The sequence below is a fragment of the Phymastichus coffea genome, unplaced genomic scaffold (assembly GCF_024137745.1).
Source record: "Phymastichus coffea isolate CEN01 unplaced genomic scaffold, Cenicafe_Pcof_1.1 PCOF00104, whole genome shotgun sequence".
In the NCBI taxonomy this organism is placed as follows: Eukaryota; Metazoa; Arthropoda; class Insecta; order Hymenoptera; family Eulophidae; genus Phymastichus; species Phymastichus coffea.
The window spans coordinates 390,260-412,692 of NW_026706915.1; the positions used below are offsets into that span (position 1 = coordinate 390,260).

At 35.0% G+C, this 22,433-nt stretch overlaps 2 protein-coding genes across 3 annotated transcripts; both read left to right on the forward strand.

Moving 5' to 3' along the window:
- The first annotated feature begins 209 nt into the window (after nucleotides 1–209).
- On the forward strand, nucleotides 210–6,378 carry LOC131670191 (ubiquitin carboxyl-terminal hydrolase 33). 2 transcript variants are annotated; one of them, XM_058945585.1, is made up of 6 exons: nucleotides 210–677; nucleotides 1,538–1,968; nucleotides 2,079–2,467; nucleotides 2,540–3,920; nucleotides 4,006–4,271; nucleotides 4,363–6,378. In XM_058945585.1, the coding sequence occupies exons 2-6, from the start codon at nucleotides 1,547–1,549 to the stop codon at nucleotides 4,671–4,673; spliced, it is 2,769 nt and encodes a 922-aa protein (XP_058801568.1). In that variant the 5' UTR covers nucleotides 210–677; nucleotides 1,538–1,546; the 3' UTR covers nucleotides 4,674–6,378. The 2 variants fall into 2 exon arrangements, with proteins under 2 accessions (XP_058801568.1, XP_058801569.1); XM_058945586.1 differs by having other exon boundaries at nucleotides 212–677; nucleotides 1,538–1,956; nucleotides 4,363–6,304.
- A 470-nt stretch (nucleotides 6,379–6,848) lies between these two features.
- Nucleotides 6,849–16,264, forward strand: LOC131670211 (vesicular inhibitory amino acid transporter). Its single transcript, XM_058945624.1, has 5 exons — nucleotides 6,849–7,194; nucleotides 8,015–8,301; nucleotides 8,388–8,514; nucleotides 10,230–10,937; nucleotides 11,078–16,264. Exons 2-5 carry the CDS (start codon nucleotides 8,030–8,032, stop codon nucleotides 11,552–11,554), a joined length of 1,584 nt encoding a protein of 527 aa, XP_058801607.1. The 5' UTR covers nucleotides 6,849–7,194; nucleotides 8,015–8,029; the 3' UTR covers nucleotides 11,555–16,264.
- The last annotated feature ends 6,169 nt before the right edge of the window (nucleotides 16,265–22,433 follow it).

A 22,433-nucleotide genomic window follows, 5' to 3' on the forward strand; every position in this document is an offset into this window, starting at 1 on the left:
CGGCAGTGACGGCACGGACTCACGCGGCGGACTGCATAAGATACAGTCCACGGACCACGGTCCTCATTCAGCCACCGTGGCGCTGACGACGACGATAACAATACAAATTTCATTTTTCAAGTGTGCGGGTCATGTACGAATGCGCAAGCATATTTTATACACACATACACACGCACAACGGAAACGAAACAAAAAAAGCAGGCCAAAATGATCTCTCAATTCTATTCTACATGTGATCAGGCCTGCATATATGACACAATCGAATTCGAGTGGTGATTAACGAATTTCGAACTACTCCAGGGAGTGTGTACCTGATACGATATATATGTAATTATGGTTGGACGCGTGTCGAGCTAAGTAATTTAATATTTGAATAAAAGTGATAATGACACGGGTAGGTTAGAATTTTCAATATTTCATTTCACAACGAAACAATCGGTGAGATATAAGAAGGCATAGAAAATTTTCCTTGAGTATGTCAACGTCAACAATTATGCAGACCTAATGAAAGTATCCAAGATATCATCAAAATTGAAATGCGACAGTCGACGTCGACGAGCGAGCGAAAGAGATAGAGAACGCGTAGAATCGTCGTCGTGTCAAGAGCAAGTCGCACGTACCAGTGTTCGCAAACAATAGAATTAATTGTTACATCGAAAAAACGGCGAAAAGAGCAGGTAAATCAAATTTTTATTTCTTAGCATATATTAAAAGCTTTTAAAGCAGCGCTCTGTATTGCTGACATTCTTCTGCTGACTCGTCAAATGAGGTTTATTGACTTGGCTTGAATACTACAATCAATAATAATCAATTGCTAAATCATAGAAGAATGCTATCACTATTTACGTATTGATTTTGAAGTAATGTTTTTCAAATTCACACGTCCTTGCTTGTCCAAAAATGATTCGGCAGCGATTAAACCATTTGTAGGTCATTGTCAATTTATGCATCAAATATAACATATCAAGTAACTCTAACCCAACTCACTGAACTAACTTGCAAGTGATATAGATATAGCTCAAGTACAGATGAATATGACCTATTTTGATGTATGAATAATGTGATGTCTTAATTCATTACTTTATTTCTAATTTTAATCAATGAAAGTACAACTAATTTAACTTATTTTATTTTTCAGATGTTTATTATATGCAATAGTTGAGAATGATACTGAAACATTTAAAACATAGAAAACTATACTAATTTTACTATAACACAATATAAACTATAATTATTTCTTATTGTTTTTACTATCTGTAATTGACCTAAGATCTAGTTTCTATTGCAAATCTTCACACATTATCAAGTACCAATAAAAAAATAATTAATTACATAATGCATACAAACTAGATACAATCACTTTCATTTTAATAAGTTAGCGATTGTTTACTTTTTGTAGCTTGTTTTTTTTTATGTTTTCATTAGCTAGTCATTTTTGAAATTTGTCCAAATTATCAATAAATTTATGTTATATCAATGAACCTTGGAATATTGAATTTTTCAGTAGTAATTAATTCTATGAATCATACCTCTCTAGGTCGCATAAATGCCTCTCGTCGCAACAAACTGTTCGCACACCGAGGGTCTCGGTGATCTTTCGATCGTCGAAGACGTGGTGAATGGCCATGAAACGTTTGATAAATGCGTCGAATGCGACAACAAAGGATATAACCTATGGCTATGTCTCTATCCGGACTGCCGATACGTTGGTTGCGCCGAGCAACATCTCGATCACAGCACTCTTCACAATCGTAAATTGTCTTCGCATTCAGCTCACATGAATTTATCATCCAATCGAATCTGGTGTTACTCTTGTCAATCAGAAGTTCACACTGCTCGCGTTCCTGCGTCTATGCTTTCATCTAATCAGATTGATCTTAAGCTTGCCAACAAGTTTTCTGGAGATGCCTCGGTTAGCATTGACTGCAAGCTTGAAAATTATGAATTTCATCAGAGGTTTGTTAGAAAGTGAGCATTTGATGTACTGTGTACACTTTGTGTCACTTTTTTTACATTTTTTTTGTAGTATATGCACCATACGTCATTAAAATCTAAATATTTATCACTGTTTCTTTTAGGTTCATGGATGAAAACAATATGGGAAACCGAATCATTGCAGACCAAGGAGACCCATTTATTGAACGAGCAGATGATTCACCTGACTGTTCAGATTTGGATGAGAGTGAAGATTATGCCGGAAAGCCAAGAGGATTAGTGGGTTTACAAAATATTGGCAATACTTGCTACATGAATTCAGCATTGCAAGCTTTATCGAATGTGCCACCTTTGACGCATTTCTTTACTGATTGTGGTCATATGGTTTCCAACATCACTCGAGAACGTAAACCTACATTAAGTTTGAGTTATTTAAAACTTGTCAGAGAAATATGGAGTAGAAGAACCAGAGGCTTTGTAGTACCTCATGCTATCCTTACTAGCATACGAACAGCTCACCCTATGTTTCGAGGTATAGTAAATTACATTGTTTTGAAATTTTTCTATATTAATCATTTCAATTTACGTTTTTCTTTATCGGTAGGTTATCACCAGCATGACACACAAGAGTTCCTACGTTGTTTCATGGACCAACTTCACGAAGAATTGAAAGAGATCGTAGAAGAAGATCGTGAGGGTGGTTTACGATTAAAAAATCTCGGTGAGCCATCTTCGGACGAAGAGGAAGCAGAAGTCGACGGTGCAGGATCGAGCCAGTCGGACGGCGAATACGAAACTTGCGACTCAGGAGTGAGCGAACAGAGCTCTCTAAGCGACGAAGGCGATCGAGGTATGAAACGCAGGTATTCTAGGGTCAGTCAAAGTGAAAAGCAAAGAAGCAAGTTCAGTAATCGTTGTGCGAAAAAAGGCTCGGTCGACGTTGCCTACTCGCAGCAACAGAGGTCTCCACAGAGTTCACCCGCCAAGCATCGCTCAAAGAAGCAAACGAAAACACGTAGTATCATCAGCGATATATTTGACGGCAAACTTCTAAGCAGTGTACAATGTCTCACCTGTGATAGAATATCTACACGGATCGAGACTTTCCAAGATTTGTCATTACCCATACCTAGTCGAGATCACATCGACATGTTGCACCAAGGCTCGCTCACCCCACAGAAAGCAGGGCCATGTTCCGACGTTGTGTACGTGACTAATCAGTCGGGTTGGTTCGCCTGGTTTGGCTCGATGTTCCAATGGGTCCGATCTTGGTTTTGGGGCCCAGTGGTCAGTTTGCACGATTGCCTGTCAGCATTCTTCAGCGCAGACGAGCTCAAAGGCGATAACATGTACAGCTGCGAAAAGTGCAATAAACTGCGTAATGGTATCAAGTTTTCCAAAGTTCTCGAGCTACCCGAGGTTCTGTGCATTCATCTCAAGAGGTTCCGACACGAACTTATGTTCAGCTCTAAAATCGCAAGTTATGTGTCTTTCCCATTAGATAATCTCGACATGCGACCTTATTTGCACAAAGATTGCGTCTCCAAGGTTACTACTTACAACCTCATATCAGTAATCTGTCATCATGGTACGGCTGGTGGGGGACACTATGTCTGCTACGCCTTGAATGCTATCACCAATCAGTGGTTTGAATTCGACGATCAATGTGTCACTCCTGTATCGCCGGAAACCGTGAAGAACTGTGGAGCTTATGTATTGTTCTACAAAAAGAGATCGAAAGATATGATGGATTTACGTCGGGAAACAGTTGATCTCGTTGAGAGATGCTCGAAGGAACCGTCTGAGGTTAACTATTTTGTTTCTAAACAATGGATCAATCGATTTAACACGTTCGCAGAGCCAGGACCGATCGACAATTCTGATTTCTTATGCCCTCACGGTGGAGTCAACCCAGCGAGGGCCAAATTTGTAGATAAACTTTGTACGCCTATTGCTCAACCTGTTTGGGAGTTTTTATTTCAAGCGTCAGTTTATTTACCATTTTAATATTCAATATAATTATTTGAAGAGAAATTAATGATTTGCTTTTTATAATTATATTATCTTTAGATTTGGTGGTGGACCAGTTTGTACGCATTTATATGAATGCTCAGTTTGCGAGGAGAAAAAATATGAAGCACTAGAGAAGCGTCGATTCTATGAACAAGAGCTTTTGAACCAATTGAGTCGTTCAGATAATCCAAATGCTGCTTATGCTCTTGCTTGGTTTAGGCAATGGCAGACCTATCTTAAAAATAAGGAAAGTCAGTCTTCTGGACCAACAGACAATAGCTTCAATGTTGTAAATAGGTGTGGTCAAACTGTTTTGAAAGTTGGTAAGTAATTTCCAATATATAACACACCGTCATAATAGCACAGAAGATTTGGTACTCGAAAATTATATATTTATAAATACTTTGATTGTAGGTTCTGAGTATAGTCCAATACCAGAAGATGTTTGGCAAGCCATTGTAAATACGTATGGCAGCGGTGCTGAAGCAATGCATCATTCGAGTCAACGACCAGCACCTACGCATTCGAGTATTCCTACACATTCCACAGCAAGTCTAAATCTCGTGGATCAAAATCCAAAGCTCAATCGTGTACCAGGCAAATTGAAGCAATCGACAAGCGCTCTCGATAAATTAGAAATGATGCAGGAAAGCAGCGTACCAGCTGAAAACAATTCAGTTATAAACAGTGATATTCAGAAAGTGTCAAGAGAAGTTAACGGTTAAGAATTTGCCCATATCTTTCTATTTTATCGTCTGCAGATTTTCGCAACTCATTTGATTGTACCATAAAAATTAATCGATGCACTAAGTACATTTTCTTTGGCAGTAAATATTTAAGTTTTGACAAACGAACATATTAGTTTCACTCTATTTTTTAATTAATAGACTAATCACTATTTTAGTGAAGTTTTACTATTCATTGTTTATTGATTTGTTTCCATTTGTAATTCTTTAACATCTTATTTCGTTTTTATTTACAACCTCGCAAAGAGTTGTATAAAAGTGTAAATAACTAGTAAATGTGTAAATGAATTGCAAAAGTCGATAAAATAGAGCTTTCGCATTACTAAATATAATGATCCACAGATTAGCATGTTGAGCTTTCTTTAAACTTGTAAAAAATTGTTGTGAGGCTCATTTGATTTCATTTGGGATTCTTTTGAAACGGAGAATTTTTGATTGAAAGTAAGATGATAAATTTATTAAGTAGCACGCTTGTACAAAGAAACGCAAATGAATGAAATTCCGAGCACTTCGGCCAAATTAAGAGCGTTCGATTTTGAGTCATCTCCCACGCGTGAGAGAAAAGAAAGCCTCTTTTGCTATATCTTGAATAATTTGTTTGAAGCGAGACTTGAAATACTGCGATATAGAAAGACCTTTAATAATGGCTAGCAATGAAGTCAATTTAAATTTTCATTTTATTACTGAAGCAACTAATTGAACGATGTCGTTTAATATTTGTAATTTTAAGGTATAGTTGTGTTTTTACCACTACTACTACTACTGCTGCTGCTGCTGCCGCTGCTGTTACTACTACTGCTACTATTACTATTACTACTATGGTGTTCAGCATTTTGTCTTTTTTCACTATTTTCCCATAATGTCACTTATATACAAAACTATTTTGAGCAGTACTGCTCTTTTAAATTGGCATTTACGTTAACATTCTTACCGAACAAGATTGAAAAATACGCCTGTACGGTAAACTGGAAAGAACAAAAAGACTGACAATTGCATAAAACTAAACATTAATTTAGTACGTTTCTGAAAATCTATTATTTCTTTTATGTTAATGGAAGTCTATGAAAAAAAAAATTATGTCAAAACTGGCTTAAGTTATCATGAAAGAGGGTATATATAGAGATGAACAAATCATAGGAAAAAATGCCAAATATAAACGAGAAATACTACACTTTATGTTATAAATTTATTCGTTTATTGTGCTATATGTAAAATAGTTATTGTAAAGTGTTTCAAGGTGTGAGGTGAAGGAAATTTATTGTTGAAAAAATAACACGTTCAATGCTATTGTAATATTTGTTAGTGCATTGATTATTTAATTTTTCTGTCGGTTGCTCGATAAAACTTATGGAATTTTTGTTAATCGCTAAGCCTTTTTGTTCTGCGAAAATAAATGTAAAAAATGGATAAATGCTAAATTTAGTCAATTGTTTCTTCTAGGTATTAGAAAAAAATAAGTTCAGTAACTGGTATAATTGAATAGTGGCTAATTGTGGGATTGCGTTGAGAATTGAAAATCATTCGTACTATTGATCAATTACGATTGTGAACTATAATATAAGCTAGGAAATAAAGAATTTTTTTATTTATTAATCACTTTATTTGAAAGCAGATATCATCATACTTCCTCTTAGACAATCAAAAATAAATAAAATTTAATAAGAATACTAAAGAAGTCATTAATAATATATTTTTTTTGCGATGATAAATGGTTGAAATGTATATATCTCATCTACTACAAATAATATCTTTTACGCTCTTTGAAATAAAATCCGTAAAGTACAGTAACAGGTGGAATTCAACAGTATTCAATTCTGTAAAATTTACCGTAGCACAAAATCTTTTGCAAAAAAGTGTATATTTTTAATTTTATTATTAATTATTGCTTAAGAATAAATTGGGTTGTCGTTAGAGACTACATCAAAAAACGTCTTGTTCATCCGCAAAAATTCCATCGATTAAAAATCAAAAACGGCAAAAATAAAGTCTGAGCAAACAAGCTCGAAAGTAATCGCGGGGTAAAGAAAAAGCCCAATAGCGAAAGGAAAACAAGGGAAAGAGAAGGAGGGTGAGCAATCGGAGGGAGCACGCGCGCGCGCGCGCAAAAGCAGGTGAAGAATCGATCGTACGTACGCGTGAGGGATGCTGCGCGACTGTCTATTCTGATCCGTAGCGGCCCAACGAACAGTAGCAGCAGAGCCTCATCATCACCACCCCCTGCAGCTGCGGATGCCGCGATTAAAGTGACATCTCCTCTGCTCTCCTCTCACCAATTCAACTCGCAGTAGCTCTCCTCGGCCATTGTCAAGAAAAAAGTCAAGATCCGTGCTTTCGTCAGCCAATTGGTTTCAATTCGATATTTGGACGGTCGCTGTCGCAAAGCGCCCATGAGGGAAGCTCGCGCAAGTGCCCCTTGCCGAATCAGCCATCTAAGAAGGGCTTCGGCCTGATCGATTCTCGCTCTCTGCTTTCGCTCTTCTCTCAGAGAGCACATTATCTTGTAAGTATCCTTCCCTTTTACTCCTCGTTTTCTCTCTATGCTCGCGTGTTTCGAGACATTTGCGCGAGTGACCTTCGCTGTCGCAACGACACGTACGAAAACTTGATATCCTTGATTGTGAGAGAACGAGTATGGACTCGATTCGGCAGATCGTTGGAGGGTAACGGATTTCCCGAGATAGGAAGCTTTCATTGCACTCGTCTGGCCAATTTATCAGACAGTTAATTCGATTAGACTCGAACGGAGCATGGCTGTTCTCGCTCCCGAGATTTTTTAATCAATGTGAAGCAGCGCAAAGAGCACGGCGAAACTTACTGGCCTCAACGACAATATTTCGCGCGGCATGAGTGTTTCGACGCGAATGATCTGCTTTCTTCATTCTGCTTTAATTCGAAACGGTGGCAAGGGAAAACATCGAATCGCGGTGTATCGAAATTTCATTGCTCGCGCATTTCTGTAATTTTTTTAAGCACGCGCCATATGAATTTGTACGAACGCTTCTGGTCCGGTGAATTCATCACGCCACGGCAATCTATCATCAACGCTCGCGCATTGTCGGGAAGTTTCAAATTAAATTCATCGCGCTTCACAATACACAAGAGACTTTGCCTCCAAACAAATTGTTAGCTGCTCGATACTATATTCACTCGAATGAATTTGCTGCCAGGCGTACGCGCACCTTGCAATAAAAAGACCATTTACGAGTAGAAAGCCAATAGAGTAAAATTATAAATACGCGTTTTCCAATCAATCGCTCGTGGGAAAAGTTGTGCACGCTGAACGAGAGCGATGGAACGTACATGTATGCACTTCGCTGCAGGTCAATCAGTGAAAGATGGCGCAGTTCAAAGGATTCTACATACCCTCGTTCAGCGCGACGGTGAACGTCGCGTGGGAAACGGTCAAAGCCTTGTGGCCGGAGAACAGTCCCTGCATGGAATTGTTGCGAGGTCCGAGCTCCGGCCAAGCTGGTGGCTACGATCAGCAGTTTCGCGAGGGTGTCGATGGCGCTGAAATGACGACCTTGAATAACGGCGCCGGCACGTCATACACTGGCGAGAAGCACGTGACTATGGCCGAGGAATCATTCAGCTATCAACGGAGTGGGTGAGTATCCGTGAGGGCTGCTGCACGACGAACTTCGCAATAGTAATTGGTATCGAATTAACGTTCGTCTTTTTGCCGTTTGTCAGAGACAAAATTAGACAGGGGAGTGTCAGTAGCGGCTTCAGCGAGTACGACGAAGGGGGTGGTGAATTTGGCTCTGGCACGCCAATCAACGAATGGCAGGCCGCATGGAATGTTACCAATGCTATTCAGGTATTAATGTTATACCATCGTTGCCTTGCTCCCTATCTCTTTCTTTCTATATTTTCATTTTCGAAAAGTTGAACACCCAAGTTCCTTATTTATTTTTAATTTTGTACTAGGAGATTTTAATAACCATGCGACTTTTATTAGGAAAATAAAATAATAATTTCGATGTCGTTGAAGACGACTTTCATAGAACGTCACAACCTGGAAAGAAAATTTACACGTGCCTGTTATGCTTGTGTTTAGAGAATACGTGTAAATTTTCTCTTTTCCTAAATAAAAAAATCTCATTCATCCGACTGGCAAGTAAAACTTTATTGTATGTTGACAGTACAAGAATTTTCTTACATGCTAGTGTCGAGTTATAAATTTTCTTTTTTTTCCTTTGCATGCACTTTTTCTATAAAGTAGTTTTTGGCTTTTAAATAAAATACTTGTTGAAAAATTCATTTTGTTTGTAACATACTATAAACTATTGCAAACAGTTTGTTCTTAAAAATCGTTGCTCGATAGTAACTCAATGTTTCAAATTTATTAAGAATCAATATAGGATGTCGTAGAAAACATTTTCATACGGAAGAGTTTAAGAAATTATTGCATTATTATGCACGATAATTATTTTTGAAAATTTTGTTTATATAAATACGTACCTTTGAAATTTTTTATTAATATAATTATTAAATTATTCATCGATTTGATAGTGTTTTAATTATTTAATATTTTAATACGCAAGTTATTGCACTATAAAGCAAGCCTAATTGAAATTTGTAAATAGCACTTTAATGAATCTTAATATTCGATGGAAAGATACTTAGTGTACTATAAAAATTCGTCAATAAAATTCATAATTTTAAATTCAACTTACGGCGAATCCATCTGAGTTATTTAATAGGATTATGTGTAATGCAGGAATTAAAAAATTTGAATGTGTTAAAGCTAGTTGAAATTCGAACAACAAAAAATAAATTAACTATCAGTGGTTAAAATTTTGTGGTTATTCGTACGTTTACAAGACATAACTTTTGGTGTCCCTAAATTGCCAAATTCCGAACACAAGGAATTCAATAAAATTATAAAAATTATCACTTTTCTCAGTAAATCAAATATACTTCAAGACTGAAATGCGATAGCCAAAAAGTATAATTTTTTGAAATTTTCTTGAATATTTTTAGTGTATATAATTCGAAAACGTATTCTTGTAATTAAAAAACATACTTATCCAAAGGTTAAAGATTTTCCACATTATTAAATGTTTGAATTAACTCATGTGGTTTGGCCGTAAATGCTTGCTTGTTTAACTTTTATTTAATATTTATAATAAAAGATGCTTTGTATGAAAGTAAAGCTTCATAAAAAATAATGATAGTGCTTTAGTCATTCGTAACAGTTTTGCAAAGAGGCAGACAATGTTTGATTAGTTTTTCATTCTAAATATTAAAGCAGTTACAAGTGCTTAGTCATGTTTGTTATATATCTATTGAATGGTTGGAAAAGAGCGTACCTTTATGGAAAAAAACCGCAAGTCGATCGCGATTGCAATGCAATAAGATCCGAGTTTAAAAATAAAATCAGGATCAACTTGACGCAGTTATTTTCCTAACGTATGTTTGAGCTCTTCCCGTTAATTGCATCGGACAGTTTGAAAGCGTTAAAGTTCAATAGGAAGGTAGTCGCTCTCGCGAGGTAATCGTATAAAAATCCAACGTGTTGGCATGTCTTAGGGCATGTTCATCGTGTCGCTGCCGTTCGCGGTGCTACGCGGTGGTTACTGGGCGATCTTCGCGATGATCGGAGTGGCGCACATCTGCTGCTACACCGGCAAGATCCTGGTAGAGTGCCTGTACGAGGTGGACGTGGCGACGGGCCAGCGAGTGCGAGTACGTGACTCGTACGTAGCCATCGCCAAAGAGTGCTTTGGACCACGAGTCGGCGCCCGCATCGTCAACATCGCCCAGATAATCGAGTTGCTGATGACCTGCATCCTCTACGTGGTGGTGTGCGGCGATCTGATGATCGGTTGCTTCCCCGAAGGTGCCATAGATACGCGCAGCTGGATGATGCTCATCGGCATCTTCCTGGTGCCTTTGGGATTCCTCAAGTCTCTGCACCACGTCTCAGTGCTGAGCTTTTGGTGCACGATGGCTCACTTATTCATCAATGCAATCATTATCGGCTACTGCATACTGGAGATCGGCGACTGGGGCTGGTCGAAGGTCAAGTGGAGCATCGACATGGAGACATTCCCGATCTCCCTTGGCGTCATCGTCTTCAGCTACACGTCGCAGATCTTCCTGCCCACCCTCGAGGGTAATCTCATCGATCGCAGCAAGTTCAACTGGATGCTCGATTGGAGTCACATCGCCGCCGCGGCCTTCAAGTCGATATTCGGCTGGGTCTGCTTTTTGACCTTCCAAAACGACACTCAGCAGGTAAGACTCCTCAAAAACTGCGCCCAGTCCCAAGGCTTCTCAAGCGTCCTCACATGGCCTTCCTCAGATATACACACCTTTGCTTGCAAAAACCAACCAGTGCGTAATGTTACAATGAATAATAATTTGTACCGAAACAGGTAATCACGAACAACTTGCACTCGGCGGGCTTCAAAGGCCTAGTGAACTTCTGCTTGGTATTGAAGGCCATGTTATCGTATCCGTTGCCCTACTACGCGGCATGCGAGTTGCTCGAGCGCGCCTTGTTCCGGGGCAAGCCAAAAACCCCGTTCCCAACGATTTGGACGCTCGATCGCGAGCTCAAAGTCTGGGGATTGGCATGGCGAATAGGCGTAATACTCTTCACCATCCTCATGGCCATCTTCATACCGCACTTCAGTATTCTCATGGGCTTCATCGGCTCGTTCACCGGCACCATGCTCTCCTTCATCTGGCCGTGCTATTTTCATCTCAAACTCAAACGCAACTCGATGGACAGCAAGGAAGTTGCCTACGACTGCTTCGTCATCTTTCTCGGTGTACTGTTCGGTGTTATTGGCGTTTATGACTCGGGCAAGGCCCTTATCAAGGCCTTCGAAATCGGCTTGCCGTTTTAGGCTCGCCGACTTCCCATAGTCGCCAAGTTTTGTTGCTCCGCATCGATCACCTGGCTTCGCTTGTAGGTAACTCGCGTTATGTGCTTATTAAGATGTTTTGGCTGTCTTTCGAGCTTGGAACGAAGTGATGTTAAAAACACAATTTTATTTGTCTAACTCTTCTGAAATTCTTCTTTTGTTATTTTTTTGTTTTTGTTGAGCCGACGTATCACGAAGTGGTGTCATCTTTTATAAACAAAATGTTGTATATTGACTGACAATGTCGAGATTTTTCATGTGTTGTCAAATGTTGAATAACTGATTTTTAACGAAACAATTGTGTAAATATTGAAAATCCAGCGTCTTCCAATGCAATATTGCATGAAGTAATTCAAAACACGGAAACTACTTTAGGTACACACGTATTACAATTTCAATCATTTACAAATGAATGTCATCAATAATAACAGAAGAATAGAATTTTCTTTTGCTTATTCTCTATTTCAACAATGTCAATTAAAATTGCCCGATCTTGATAATCAACAAGCCTTCAATTGAGTAAGAGATGATGTAAGATTACATTTGATTGTCGATCGATCTGCAATAGCAACAAATTATTTATAACCAAGAAATAGATCAATTTATTTTTTATCTGATATTATAATATTTATAGAATTTATCTAATGAACACTAACTGATCCTCCAAAGGTGATCACTTCGGTTCGAGCGGTGATTTGTCAAAATGAAAGTTACCTACACAGCGAAATCATTGTCGTCAATGCAAAACAACTTTTATCCGTTCATGCGCCTGAGTATTTATTCGTGGTATTTGAAAAAATATATATAACAGCTGAAAAGAAAACCACGAAACAAATGAGAGTGTACATCATAGAAAAAGAAAGAAAAAGCTTCAACGAATGATGCTATACCTTGCGGCCGTACTTTCTATCGATTGACTTGGCGTGAAAGATTTTTACTTTTCACTTTTCTTATGCATGTACAGATTTGAGGCCTTGATGATTCGAATGATACTGTGTTCAATTAATTTATTGCATAGTTGTATCAACTAAATTTAGTTATTTATGTTTAAATTACACGTGATTTTTCTAAAATTCTCGTAAAGCAAAATAAAACGTAAAAATATATTACGCCAAGAGTTCTGCATCGATGTAAGTCTGTACCGCTAAAGTAATTAGCGATGGTATTAAAACAAGCGTTGCTTTATAAATAGTCTTCCAAAAATGTCTTCCAAATGACACACTAAATTCAAGAAAAATATTAGTGAAAAAAACTATAACAGAAATTAAGCGGTGTGCGTAATGTGTCAGACAATAAATAAACGAAAGAGACTGGAAAATTTTAAATGAAATGAAATTAATTGTAAATTTAGAGGTTTGTTTTTATTTCTTGCGGTTACTATCTTATTTAATAATATCCTATCTACAATTGATTTCAGCAAAATGTTAATTAATAAAAATGTAATTACATTCTTACTAGACGAATATGCGTGGTTAGTAAATCAACAATTTAGTATCAATTATCAAATAAATAAAAATTGATGGTTGGTCTCACATGGGTTATAAAAACGGACTATATAAAAACTGTTGTGTAAGTTAAATCACAAATTTTATAATTATATCGAATATAGCTTTCGAATTGTAACACAATAGAAAAGCGTTGATCGCTAGTTTAATCTGAATGACCGAGGAGTGTAGTTATTATCGTGAGTTGCCTTCTCGTAATTTCGTATTATTTTAAAAAAATCATTATTCACATCCGCTATGTAAACGGAGAATTGAGATAGTGTCCACTCCACCGATTTAGTGGTTATCATTCTCCAAGAAATACGAGCAATGACTCATGTAAGCTGATCTCTCGCTCTTCAATACACGCGCATTGTAAAATTTCACATGTTCAATACATGTGTATGAGCAGTTACACGAAAAATATCTATTAATATTCCGTTTGAGTTTTTAACAATTTCAAATAGAGGGCACGCGCCTAATTTTTATACTTTATCATTTTATGAGATATTCAAAACTAAAAGAATTGGGCTCGACATTCCATAGAAGAGCGGAAATTCATACTAAAGAAACCGTGATATTTTATGACCTCTTTAATCCAACTTCAAATTCGAATTTTGCCTGTCAATACACGTAGGAAACCATATTTCGATTGATTTTTTTATTTAACATTTCGATCTCTGGAGAACTTTGAAAACGGTAGCCGTGGATAAAAAACTCATTGATAATGAAAGTGCCAAATTGACGTGTTTAAGCTAACTTTATGTGATCAAAACTCAGCAAGAATCAAAATATCGTGCAGAAAATAAACCAAAACAGGCTTTCCGATATATGTTGACCCGTAACATACGAATTGAAATTCTGATTCTCGCTACGTTTCTTTCCGTTAAATTAAAAAAATACATATGTAAAAGTTCATGGAAAAATTTATTATTGTTTTTATTGACATAAGCACTTCCGTGGGAACAGAAAGGGTGTCACGATCATGCACCAAGTTACGACTCAAGTTATTTTCGGATAGGCCATGCTTTCTGGAATGATAAAATAAAAAAATTAAGAGCATGCACCTCTAAAATTTTTCGACACTCCGCGTGTGAGGAGGACTCGACTTTACGCGCGCTCGAGTTATCGAGCATGCTTACAATCTCGTGCCATACGCATCGTATCGAAAAATGATGTTAGATACACGTGCGAGAAAATAATTTCACCATCACAGTCTGTTCACCCTCGTTTCGCTCGGGCGCAAACGTCCACAAGAGGATCAAATCACTTTCTCGCACTGGTATCCAAACGTACTATTGTGTAATCGTAGCGTTTTGTAAAACTGCTTATATGCCATTTTATTAAAGTCAAATAGAAAAAAGTACAAGATCTTATAGTTTAGAATATGAATCTAGAAAATGCGAATCCGTCGCTTGATGTATAATTGAGACAATGAAAAAATACGTATGATCACAAGTCTTCCACAATGCATTTTTCTGTATAAATAAACATATGCCAATTGATCCATGCAGTAGATAAATTTTTCCATGTTGAAACACGCTTGTCTTTCAAAAATTGACAAGCACTAAAGAATTGACCCGACGTCTTCCAGTCTATTGACGTGCATATTTATCTATGAACTTAAATCAACAGTTTAGATATAAATAAAACGAAACAAATATTAATGACATTAGATATAAGTTAAAATAATAGAATAGACGTTAGTAAATTTTGTCACGAAAATATGTATTATTTCAACGATAAAAAAATGCTTTTTTTTATTTTACACGTATTCAAACTTGACTTGGTTTGATGACATTTGAAAAACTTTTGTTACTTAGTATACCTTCAGTACAAAATGTAACTCGAATCTCCAGTTCCCTCGTGGAAATGATTTCCCGTGTCAGAGTTACTATATTGATGAATAGATATTCCTTGAATAGTATTACTATTTAAAATATTCCGGTTAGGGAAACATTTTCATGCCTACGATATATATGTATGTATATATATATATATATACATATATATATATATATACACACACACACACACAAAGCGAGTATATACGAAACAATGTCTTCCAAGGATAAATGGTGTAATTATATTATAAATAAATATACATCAAAATATATTATATATATTTGCGTTGAGATCGACCGATCGTATTTAACAAAATGACTAAGTCAATGACACTATAATGAAAAAAATATATATATACTTAATTTAAATGATAAAATATTTATGAGAAACAGATTGTGTATCGAATAAGAATAAGTCGATATTAAGATATAATAAATAAGAATAAACTACGATCTAAAGAACAAGATAAACAAGCGTAACAGAAAGCAGTGAAAAAAATAAAACATAGATAGATGAACATTACGACAAGCTGCCACCGAGCTACATAACGTATTTTTTTATAGTACATATGTAGCTTGAAACATCACGGAACTTGAATTCTCACGTGCCGCTTGTTAATATTGCAACAAGAAAAAAACCATAAATATACCTATGTCTCAAGGTTTTTGAACTCAATGTATCTAAAACTACTCCCTTTCACTTCATTTGCTTCGTTTTATCCCGTAATAAAAATTTTTAAAAGTATTTTTATCTTCATTAAAAAATTTGAAAAATGTGCACTACAACCAGGCAGAATCAACAAAGTTTAATTTGTATCTATTAAGTGAATGATTGTTATAAAAAGAACTTAAACGATAAAAATATCGTTTATATCGTGAAAAATACAATCAGTCATTTTTGCTACATAACATTACGTTTAAACATTGTATAAAAATCACAAAAACGAATGATCGAAAGTGCTATTGGTACATACATTGAAAAATATAATGAAGAGCACAAAACTGTTAAATATTGTATACAAATTTGAGCAATATATGATATAGTGACGTTTTCCAAAGTTGCAGTCTTCCATTGAAAATCCATGAACTCAATGATATACTAAACACTAAAATCGTTTGCGATATTTTATCTGATCTCTTGTTAACTGTTATTAGATGTACAATTAATTATATCCTCCATTGATGATTCAAAGTTAATAGAAATATTTATTATACTGTGATTATTTCAAAGAGTGATAGATATTGAACAAGAATTATAAGATTTAAATGTTATACAGATGGTTATACATATAATAGGCGTTGTTCATCATGCGCACTGTATCACGGGCTTCCATATTATGAAAACGAAAATAAATGATAATGAAATTTTGAAGACACTTATCATTTTCTTATCCTTTCATTGTAAAACTTACAATACTCTGTTTTATTTCACTGGTTTTGAAATCTAAAATTTTACTATGATCTAAACATTTGTGCAATAATGTGCGGCAAATATCTATTTATTTTTATTGACAATTTTGAAAATACTTTAAAGTTTCATTGAAATTCTTAGAATCTTTGTTTTCTCAAGATTTTTAAAAATAGATCTAATTGAAAAAACAATACTTTCGAACAAGTACTATTCGGTCGAGATACGAAAATACTTTTCCTGCAACAGACGTGACGAATTTATAAACCGCAACTCAGAAACATAAGAAATTAAAGTCACGGTCTATTGGCAGCCGTCATATAATATAAGCATTCTTTCACGCCAGACTTCATTTTAAATATCGATAATGAAGGGGAAGAATATTATCTGCTTCTATCTATTTATATTTATTATAATCGTAAGTGATGTACTCGGTGATAAAAGTGAATCATACGAAACAGACAATTTCAGCGATGGTAAGCTTCTAAACCTGTATAATAAAGTTTAATTCTTTATTTATCTTCAAAAAAATAAATAAGTTTCTTTCAAGAACAAGATCTCCCTCGAGTCAAGATTACAGTTTTTCGTGGAGAGTTGAAAGAGGATAACGGAAAAACATATGCACCTTGGGGATTCTGGATAAAGCAGCCCAGCTAACTAATGAAATTGTGTATGGAAGAAAAAAACTTGTTTTGCTCGAATAAAAGTAATGCTCAAGCGGTTTTATTCAATAGCTATAATAATAACGATTTACTTCTTTGTGAATATCGTTAAGTAAAATTAGATAAAAACTAAGTGAACTCTGTTAAATATTCAAAATTTGTATTTAAAATATCACTGAAAATAGATGTTCTTAGATTTGAAATCTGTTTTCAGAAAAAAATACAGCATAAATTTATTGGAAATATAAATATAAAACACTAGTCAATTAATACAAGAAAATGGATTTTATTAATAGTATGGCACAAATCTCATTTTTTCATGCAATCAAATTACATATTTATTTTCTTGCTCCTTGGTATTTGGGATTGTTCGGATTCAATTGTTGGTTGTGGTTATTCAAATCAGCCTTGGTGCCTGCTCCATGATATCCGGTATTATGACCTGGACCCGATGGTGTATGAGTTGGGTTGCACTGGTTCGTACGGTTGGCGTCACCTTTGTTTGGCATCTGTAAAGTAAAAGATAAAACGTTTAGATTTATATCTCAGTAATTTTTAATTAGTGCAGAAATAAGCTGTAGTCTTTTTTTTCAATTAATTTATATAGTTTTCAAAAATATCAGATATTCTATATATGGGTAATTCTAGGCTATTTCGATTGACTTGTAACCCTTAGGTTACGGATTTTTTTTTAATTTGGCACAATTGTTGTACACATAAAACTGAGATTTTTCCCAAATTTTGGAGACGATACATTAATTATATCAAAAGTTATTAACAATTAAAGGAAAATGATAAAAAATTGTCACACAGCTATATTTTAAAAACTAATAAAGATATCGAAGTCGGATTTTTTTCAAAATACTTATAATGCCTTAAAATTTCGAAATAATTACAACAATAAACAATAAAAATTTTTTTTCGAAAGTTATTAACTTTTTGTTTAAACAATTGCTAATATCTCAAAAAGTATATTTTTTTTTGAAAAATTCTTGTTCCTACGTATTCCTGAGGATTTTTGCTATCGAAATCAATCATAAAATTCAAGGGCCCGACATATCGGAAAGCGTAGCCCTAATCAAAAGAAGACGCCTCGGCGTAAGGCTGCGGTAGCGCTCCAGCGGACTCACGGTCGAAAGGTACTTTAGCTTTAATCTAAAAAACTAATAAAGATACCGAATCGGATTTTTTCCAAATTACTTATAATACCTTCAACTTTCGAAATAATTACAACAATAAACAATAAAAATTTTTTTTCGAAAGTTATTAACTTTTTGTTTAAACAATTGCTAATATCTCGAAAAGTATTTTTTTTTTTGAAAAATTCTTGCTCCTACGTATTCCTGAGGATTTTTGCTATCGAAATCAATCATAAAATTCAAGGGCCCGACATATCGGAAAGCGTAGCCCTAATTAAAAGAAGATGCCTCGGTGTCCGGTCGCTGAGGCGTCTTCTTTTGATTAGGGCTACGCTTTCCGATATGTCGGGCCCTTGAATTTTATGATTGATTTCGATAGCAAAAATCCTCAGGAATACGTAGGAGCAAGAATTTTTCAAAAAAAAAATATACTTTTTGAGATATTAGCAATTGTTTAAACAAAAAGTTAATAACTTTCGAAAAAAAATTTTTATTGTTTATTGTTGTAATTATTTCGAAATTTTAAGGCATTATAAGTATTTTGAAAAAAATCCGACTTCGATATCTTTATTAGTTTTTAAAATATAGCTGTGTGAAAATTTTTTATCATTTTTCTTTAATTGTTAATAACTTTTGATATAATTAATGTATCGTCTCCAAAATTTGGGAAAAATCTCAGTTTTATGTGTACAACAATTGTGCCAAATTAAAAAAAAATCCGTAACATAAGGGTTACAAGTCAATCGAAATAGCCTAGAATTACCCATATATTATATAAGATTGCCGATGAAGAGATAACAGAGTTTGGCAAATTAAACACCAATTGCTACAGAGCACAGTCACTTTTTATACAAGAAATACGGTTTAAGTTCATGGCCGAACGCGCCGATCCCCCCCGATTGCTCCCCGCACCCATCCCAACAACCAGTTTTTTCTTATTTGCATTCCACTCGCTTTTCAAAAGCTCCATCACTTGCGCTCGCAAAGACGCCTTCACGCAAATCCGCCCAATAGAACATAGGCCTTTTTAGCAGCTTTTTATATATAAATGTGATTTTAATGGCACGCTCTATTCGTCAAAGGTGAATCATTACGATAACTCAAATTTTAAGTTTGGAAATATTATTTAATTTTTATTTATTGGCCAATAAAAAACTCGCAATATAAATGAATGAGATTAAATAATGAGTAAATAACTTGTCGCTCTGAAACTCTTACTTACGTTGAATGAAGATTGTCGATTATACGGAGAAAAAGTTACGAAGTGAAATTCCGTCTTGACAGGCAAGCGTACGCAAACGATCTGCTTCGGCGGTATTGCCCACACTCGTATTTATAGAGGTCGCGCGGTGCACATAAGCAGGGAAAGCACAACTGCAGTAAGATAAAGGACGTTCTCTCCAAAATCAACTTTCTTTAGATTTTGTTCAAACTTTGCAAATAACTTGCTTTTTTTTATTATTTATACAAAGAAAAAAAACTAGATGGTAGGTACCGGTACTCAAAGTCGAAATATTCGCCTTCAAAGTATGTGTAGTTAATACAGATTAGATAGGATTTACTCATTTTCGCAGTACATTTCGTTCGATTGTAAGTTCAATTTTTTTAAGATTTTGGTGAAAAACTAATATGTTATTGTATAGGATATAAGGAGTTTAATGCATCAGGTAGATACGTAAGTACCGGCACTATTTTTAAAACTATACTTTCTTGAAGTTTAAAACTTTATGAATTTTTCGACGGACTCGTAGAGAAAATATGGCGATGTGGCAACACCGCAACAGCTGGCGCTTTATCGCTCGCGTTCATTCGCTATTTAAGGGCGTTCTCTTGTGTTGTGTGGACGTTCTCTTTAATTTTGCTGTTATGCCTTGCTTATGCATTCGAACTCACGCACGTGTAGTAGTCAGGAAAGCGCTGCTGCCAAATCACATACGCGAATTCGCGTTTTTTTACTCGTGCGCATGAACTGGTGCTCAACTTATTTAATAACTTTACCGATAAAAGATCCAGTTACTTGTGGTTGTATGAGTTGAGCACGACTGTGAGAAAAAGAAAATAATACGTCCAATGAATATCGTTTATAGTTCAAATTGGATGACAAAATAAGATTTATACCGTGCTATATTAATAAGACCTATTTTCATGTATTGGTTGTTTAATGTTTTATATTTATATGTCCAATAAATTACAGTTTTTCATGGAGAGTTGAAAAAGGATAACGGAAAAACATATGCATCTTGGGGATTCTGGATAAAAACCATCGGTTAAATTTACTAACTAATGAAATTATGTATGGAAGAAGAAAACTTGTCTTACTCAAATAAAAGTAATGCTCAAGCGGTTCTATTCATTAGCTATAATAATAACGATTTACTTCTTTGCGAATATTGTTAAATAAAATAAGATAAAAATTAATTGAACATACAATTAACTGGATCTTTTATCGGTAAAGTTATTAAATGAGTTGAGCACCAGTTCATGCGCAGATGTAAAAAAAACGCGAATTTGCGACGATTTATGCGATTTGGCCGCACCGTTTTCCTGACTACTACACGTGCGTCAGTTCGAAAGCATAAGCAAGGCATAGTACAAAAATTAAAGCATTATAGTTCTTAACGAAAGCTGTTATTGTGTAATGTATACTTCATCAAAGCTGTAATATTCAAATTGAATGTGTGTATGAGTTCGCGCGCGCGGATTGTTGTGCTCGAATAAAAGTAATGCTCAAGCGGTTCTATTCAATAGCTATAATAATAACGATTTATTTCTTTGTGAATATCATTCAGTAAAATAAGATAAAAATTAATTGAACTCTGTTAAATATTCAAAATTTGTATTTAAAATATCACTTTATTTATTTTCATAAATCTTAGACTCGAAATCGTTTTTTAGAAAAAAATACAATATAAATTTATTGGAAATATAAATATAAAACACTAATCAATCAATACAAGAAAATGAATTTTATCAATAGCATGGTACAAATCTCATTTTTTCATACAATCAAATTACATATTTATTTTATATGCTCTATGGAAATTGGGATTGTTCGGATTCAATTGGTTGCTGTTGTTCTTCAAATCACCCTCGGTGCCTGCTCCATGATATCCCGTATTATGACCTGGACCCGATGGTGTATGAGTCGGGTTGCACTTGTCCGTACGGTTGGCGTCACCTTTGATTGGCATCTGTAAAGTAAAAGATAAAACGTTTAGATTTATATCTCAGTAATTTGTAATCAGTGCAGAAATAAGCTGTAGTCTTTTTTTCAATTAATTTATATAGTTTTCAAAAATAACAGATATTCTATATATATTACATGGGTTTGCTGATGAAGAGATACCTAGGTTTGGCAAATTAAACACCAATTGCCATAATAGGCGTTGTTCATTATGCGCACTGTATCACGGGCTTCCATATTATGAAAACAAAAATAAATGATAATGAAATTTTGAAGACACTTATCATTTTCTTATCCTTTCATTGTAAAACTTACAATACTCTGTTTTATTTCACTGGTTTTGAAATCTAAAATTTTACTATGATCTAAACATTTGTGCAATAATGTGAGGCAAATATCTATTTATTTTTATTGACAATTTTGAAAATACTTTAAAGTTTCATCGAAATTCTTAGAATCTTTGTTTTCTCAAGATTTTTAAAAATAGATCTAATTGAAAAAACAATACTTTCGAACAAGTACTATTCGGTCGAGATACGAAAATACTTTTCCTGCAACAGACGTGACGAATTTATAAACCGCAACTCAGAAACGTAAGAAATTAAAGTCACGGTCTATTGGCAGCCGTCATATAATATAAGCATTCTTTCACGCCAGACTTCATTTCAAATATCGATAATGAAGGGGAAGAATATTATCTGCTTCTATCTATTTATATTTATTATAATCGTAAGTGATGTACTCGGTGATAAAAGTGAATCATACGAAACAGACAATTTCAGCGATGGTAAGCTTCTAAACCTGTATAATAAAGTTTAATTCTTTATTTATCTTCAAAAAAATAAATAAGTTTCTTTCAAGAACAAGATCTCCCTCGAGTCAAGATTACAGTTTTTCGTGGAGAGTTGAAAGAGGATAACGGAAAAACATATGCACCTTGGGGATTCTGGATAAAGCAGCCCAGCGGTTAAATTTACTAACTAATGAAATTGTGTATGGAAGAAGAAAACTTGTTTTGCTCGAATAAAAGTAATGCTCAAGCGGTTCTATTCAATAGCTATAATAATAACGATTTACTTCTTTGTGAATATCGTTAAGTAAAATTAGATAAAAACTAAGTGAACTCTGTTAAATATTCAA

Excerpts from the sequence above, each read along its gene's own strand:
- LOC131670191 (XM_058945585.1), top strand. The coding sequence starts at position 1,547 with ATGCCTCTCGTCGCAACAAACTGTTCGCACACCGAGGGTCTCGGTGAT. Across the intron at positions 3,921-4,005 it reads TGGGAGTTTTTATTTCAAGC|ATTTGGTGGTGGACCAGTTT; the intron begins GTCAGTTTATTT and ends TATTATCTTTAG. Across the intron at positions 4,272-4,362 it reads TCAAACTGTTTTGAAAGTTG|GTTCTGAGTATAGTCCAATA; the intron begins GTAAGTAATTTC and ends CTTTGATTGTAG.
- LOC131670211 (XM_058945624.1), top strand. The coding sequence starts at position 8,030 with ATGGCGCAGTTCAAAGGATTCTACATACCCTCGTTCAGCGCGACGGTG. Across the intron at positions 8,302-8,387 it reads TTCAGCTATCAACGGAGTGG|AGACAAAATTAGACAGGGGA; the intron begins GTGAGTATCCGT and ends GCCGTTTGTCAG. Across the intron at positions 10,938-11,077 it reads TCCAAAACGACACTCAGCAG|GTAATCACGAACAACTTGCA; the intron begins GTAAGACTCCTC and ends GTACCGAAACAG.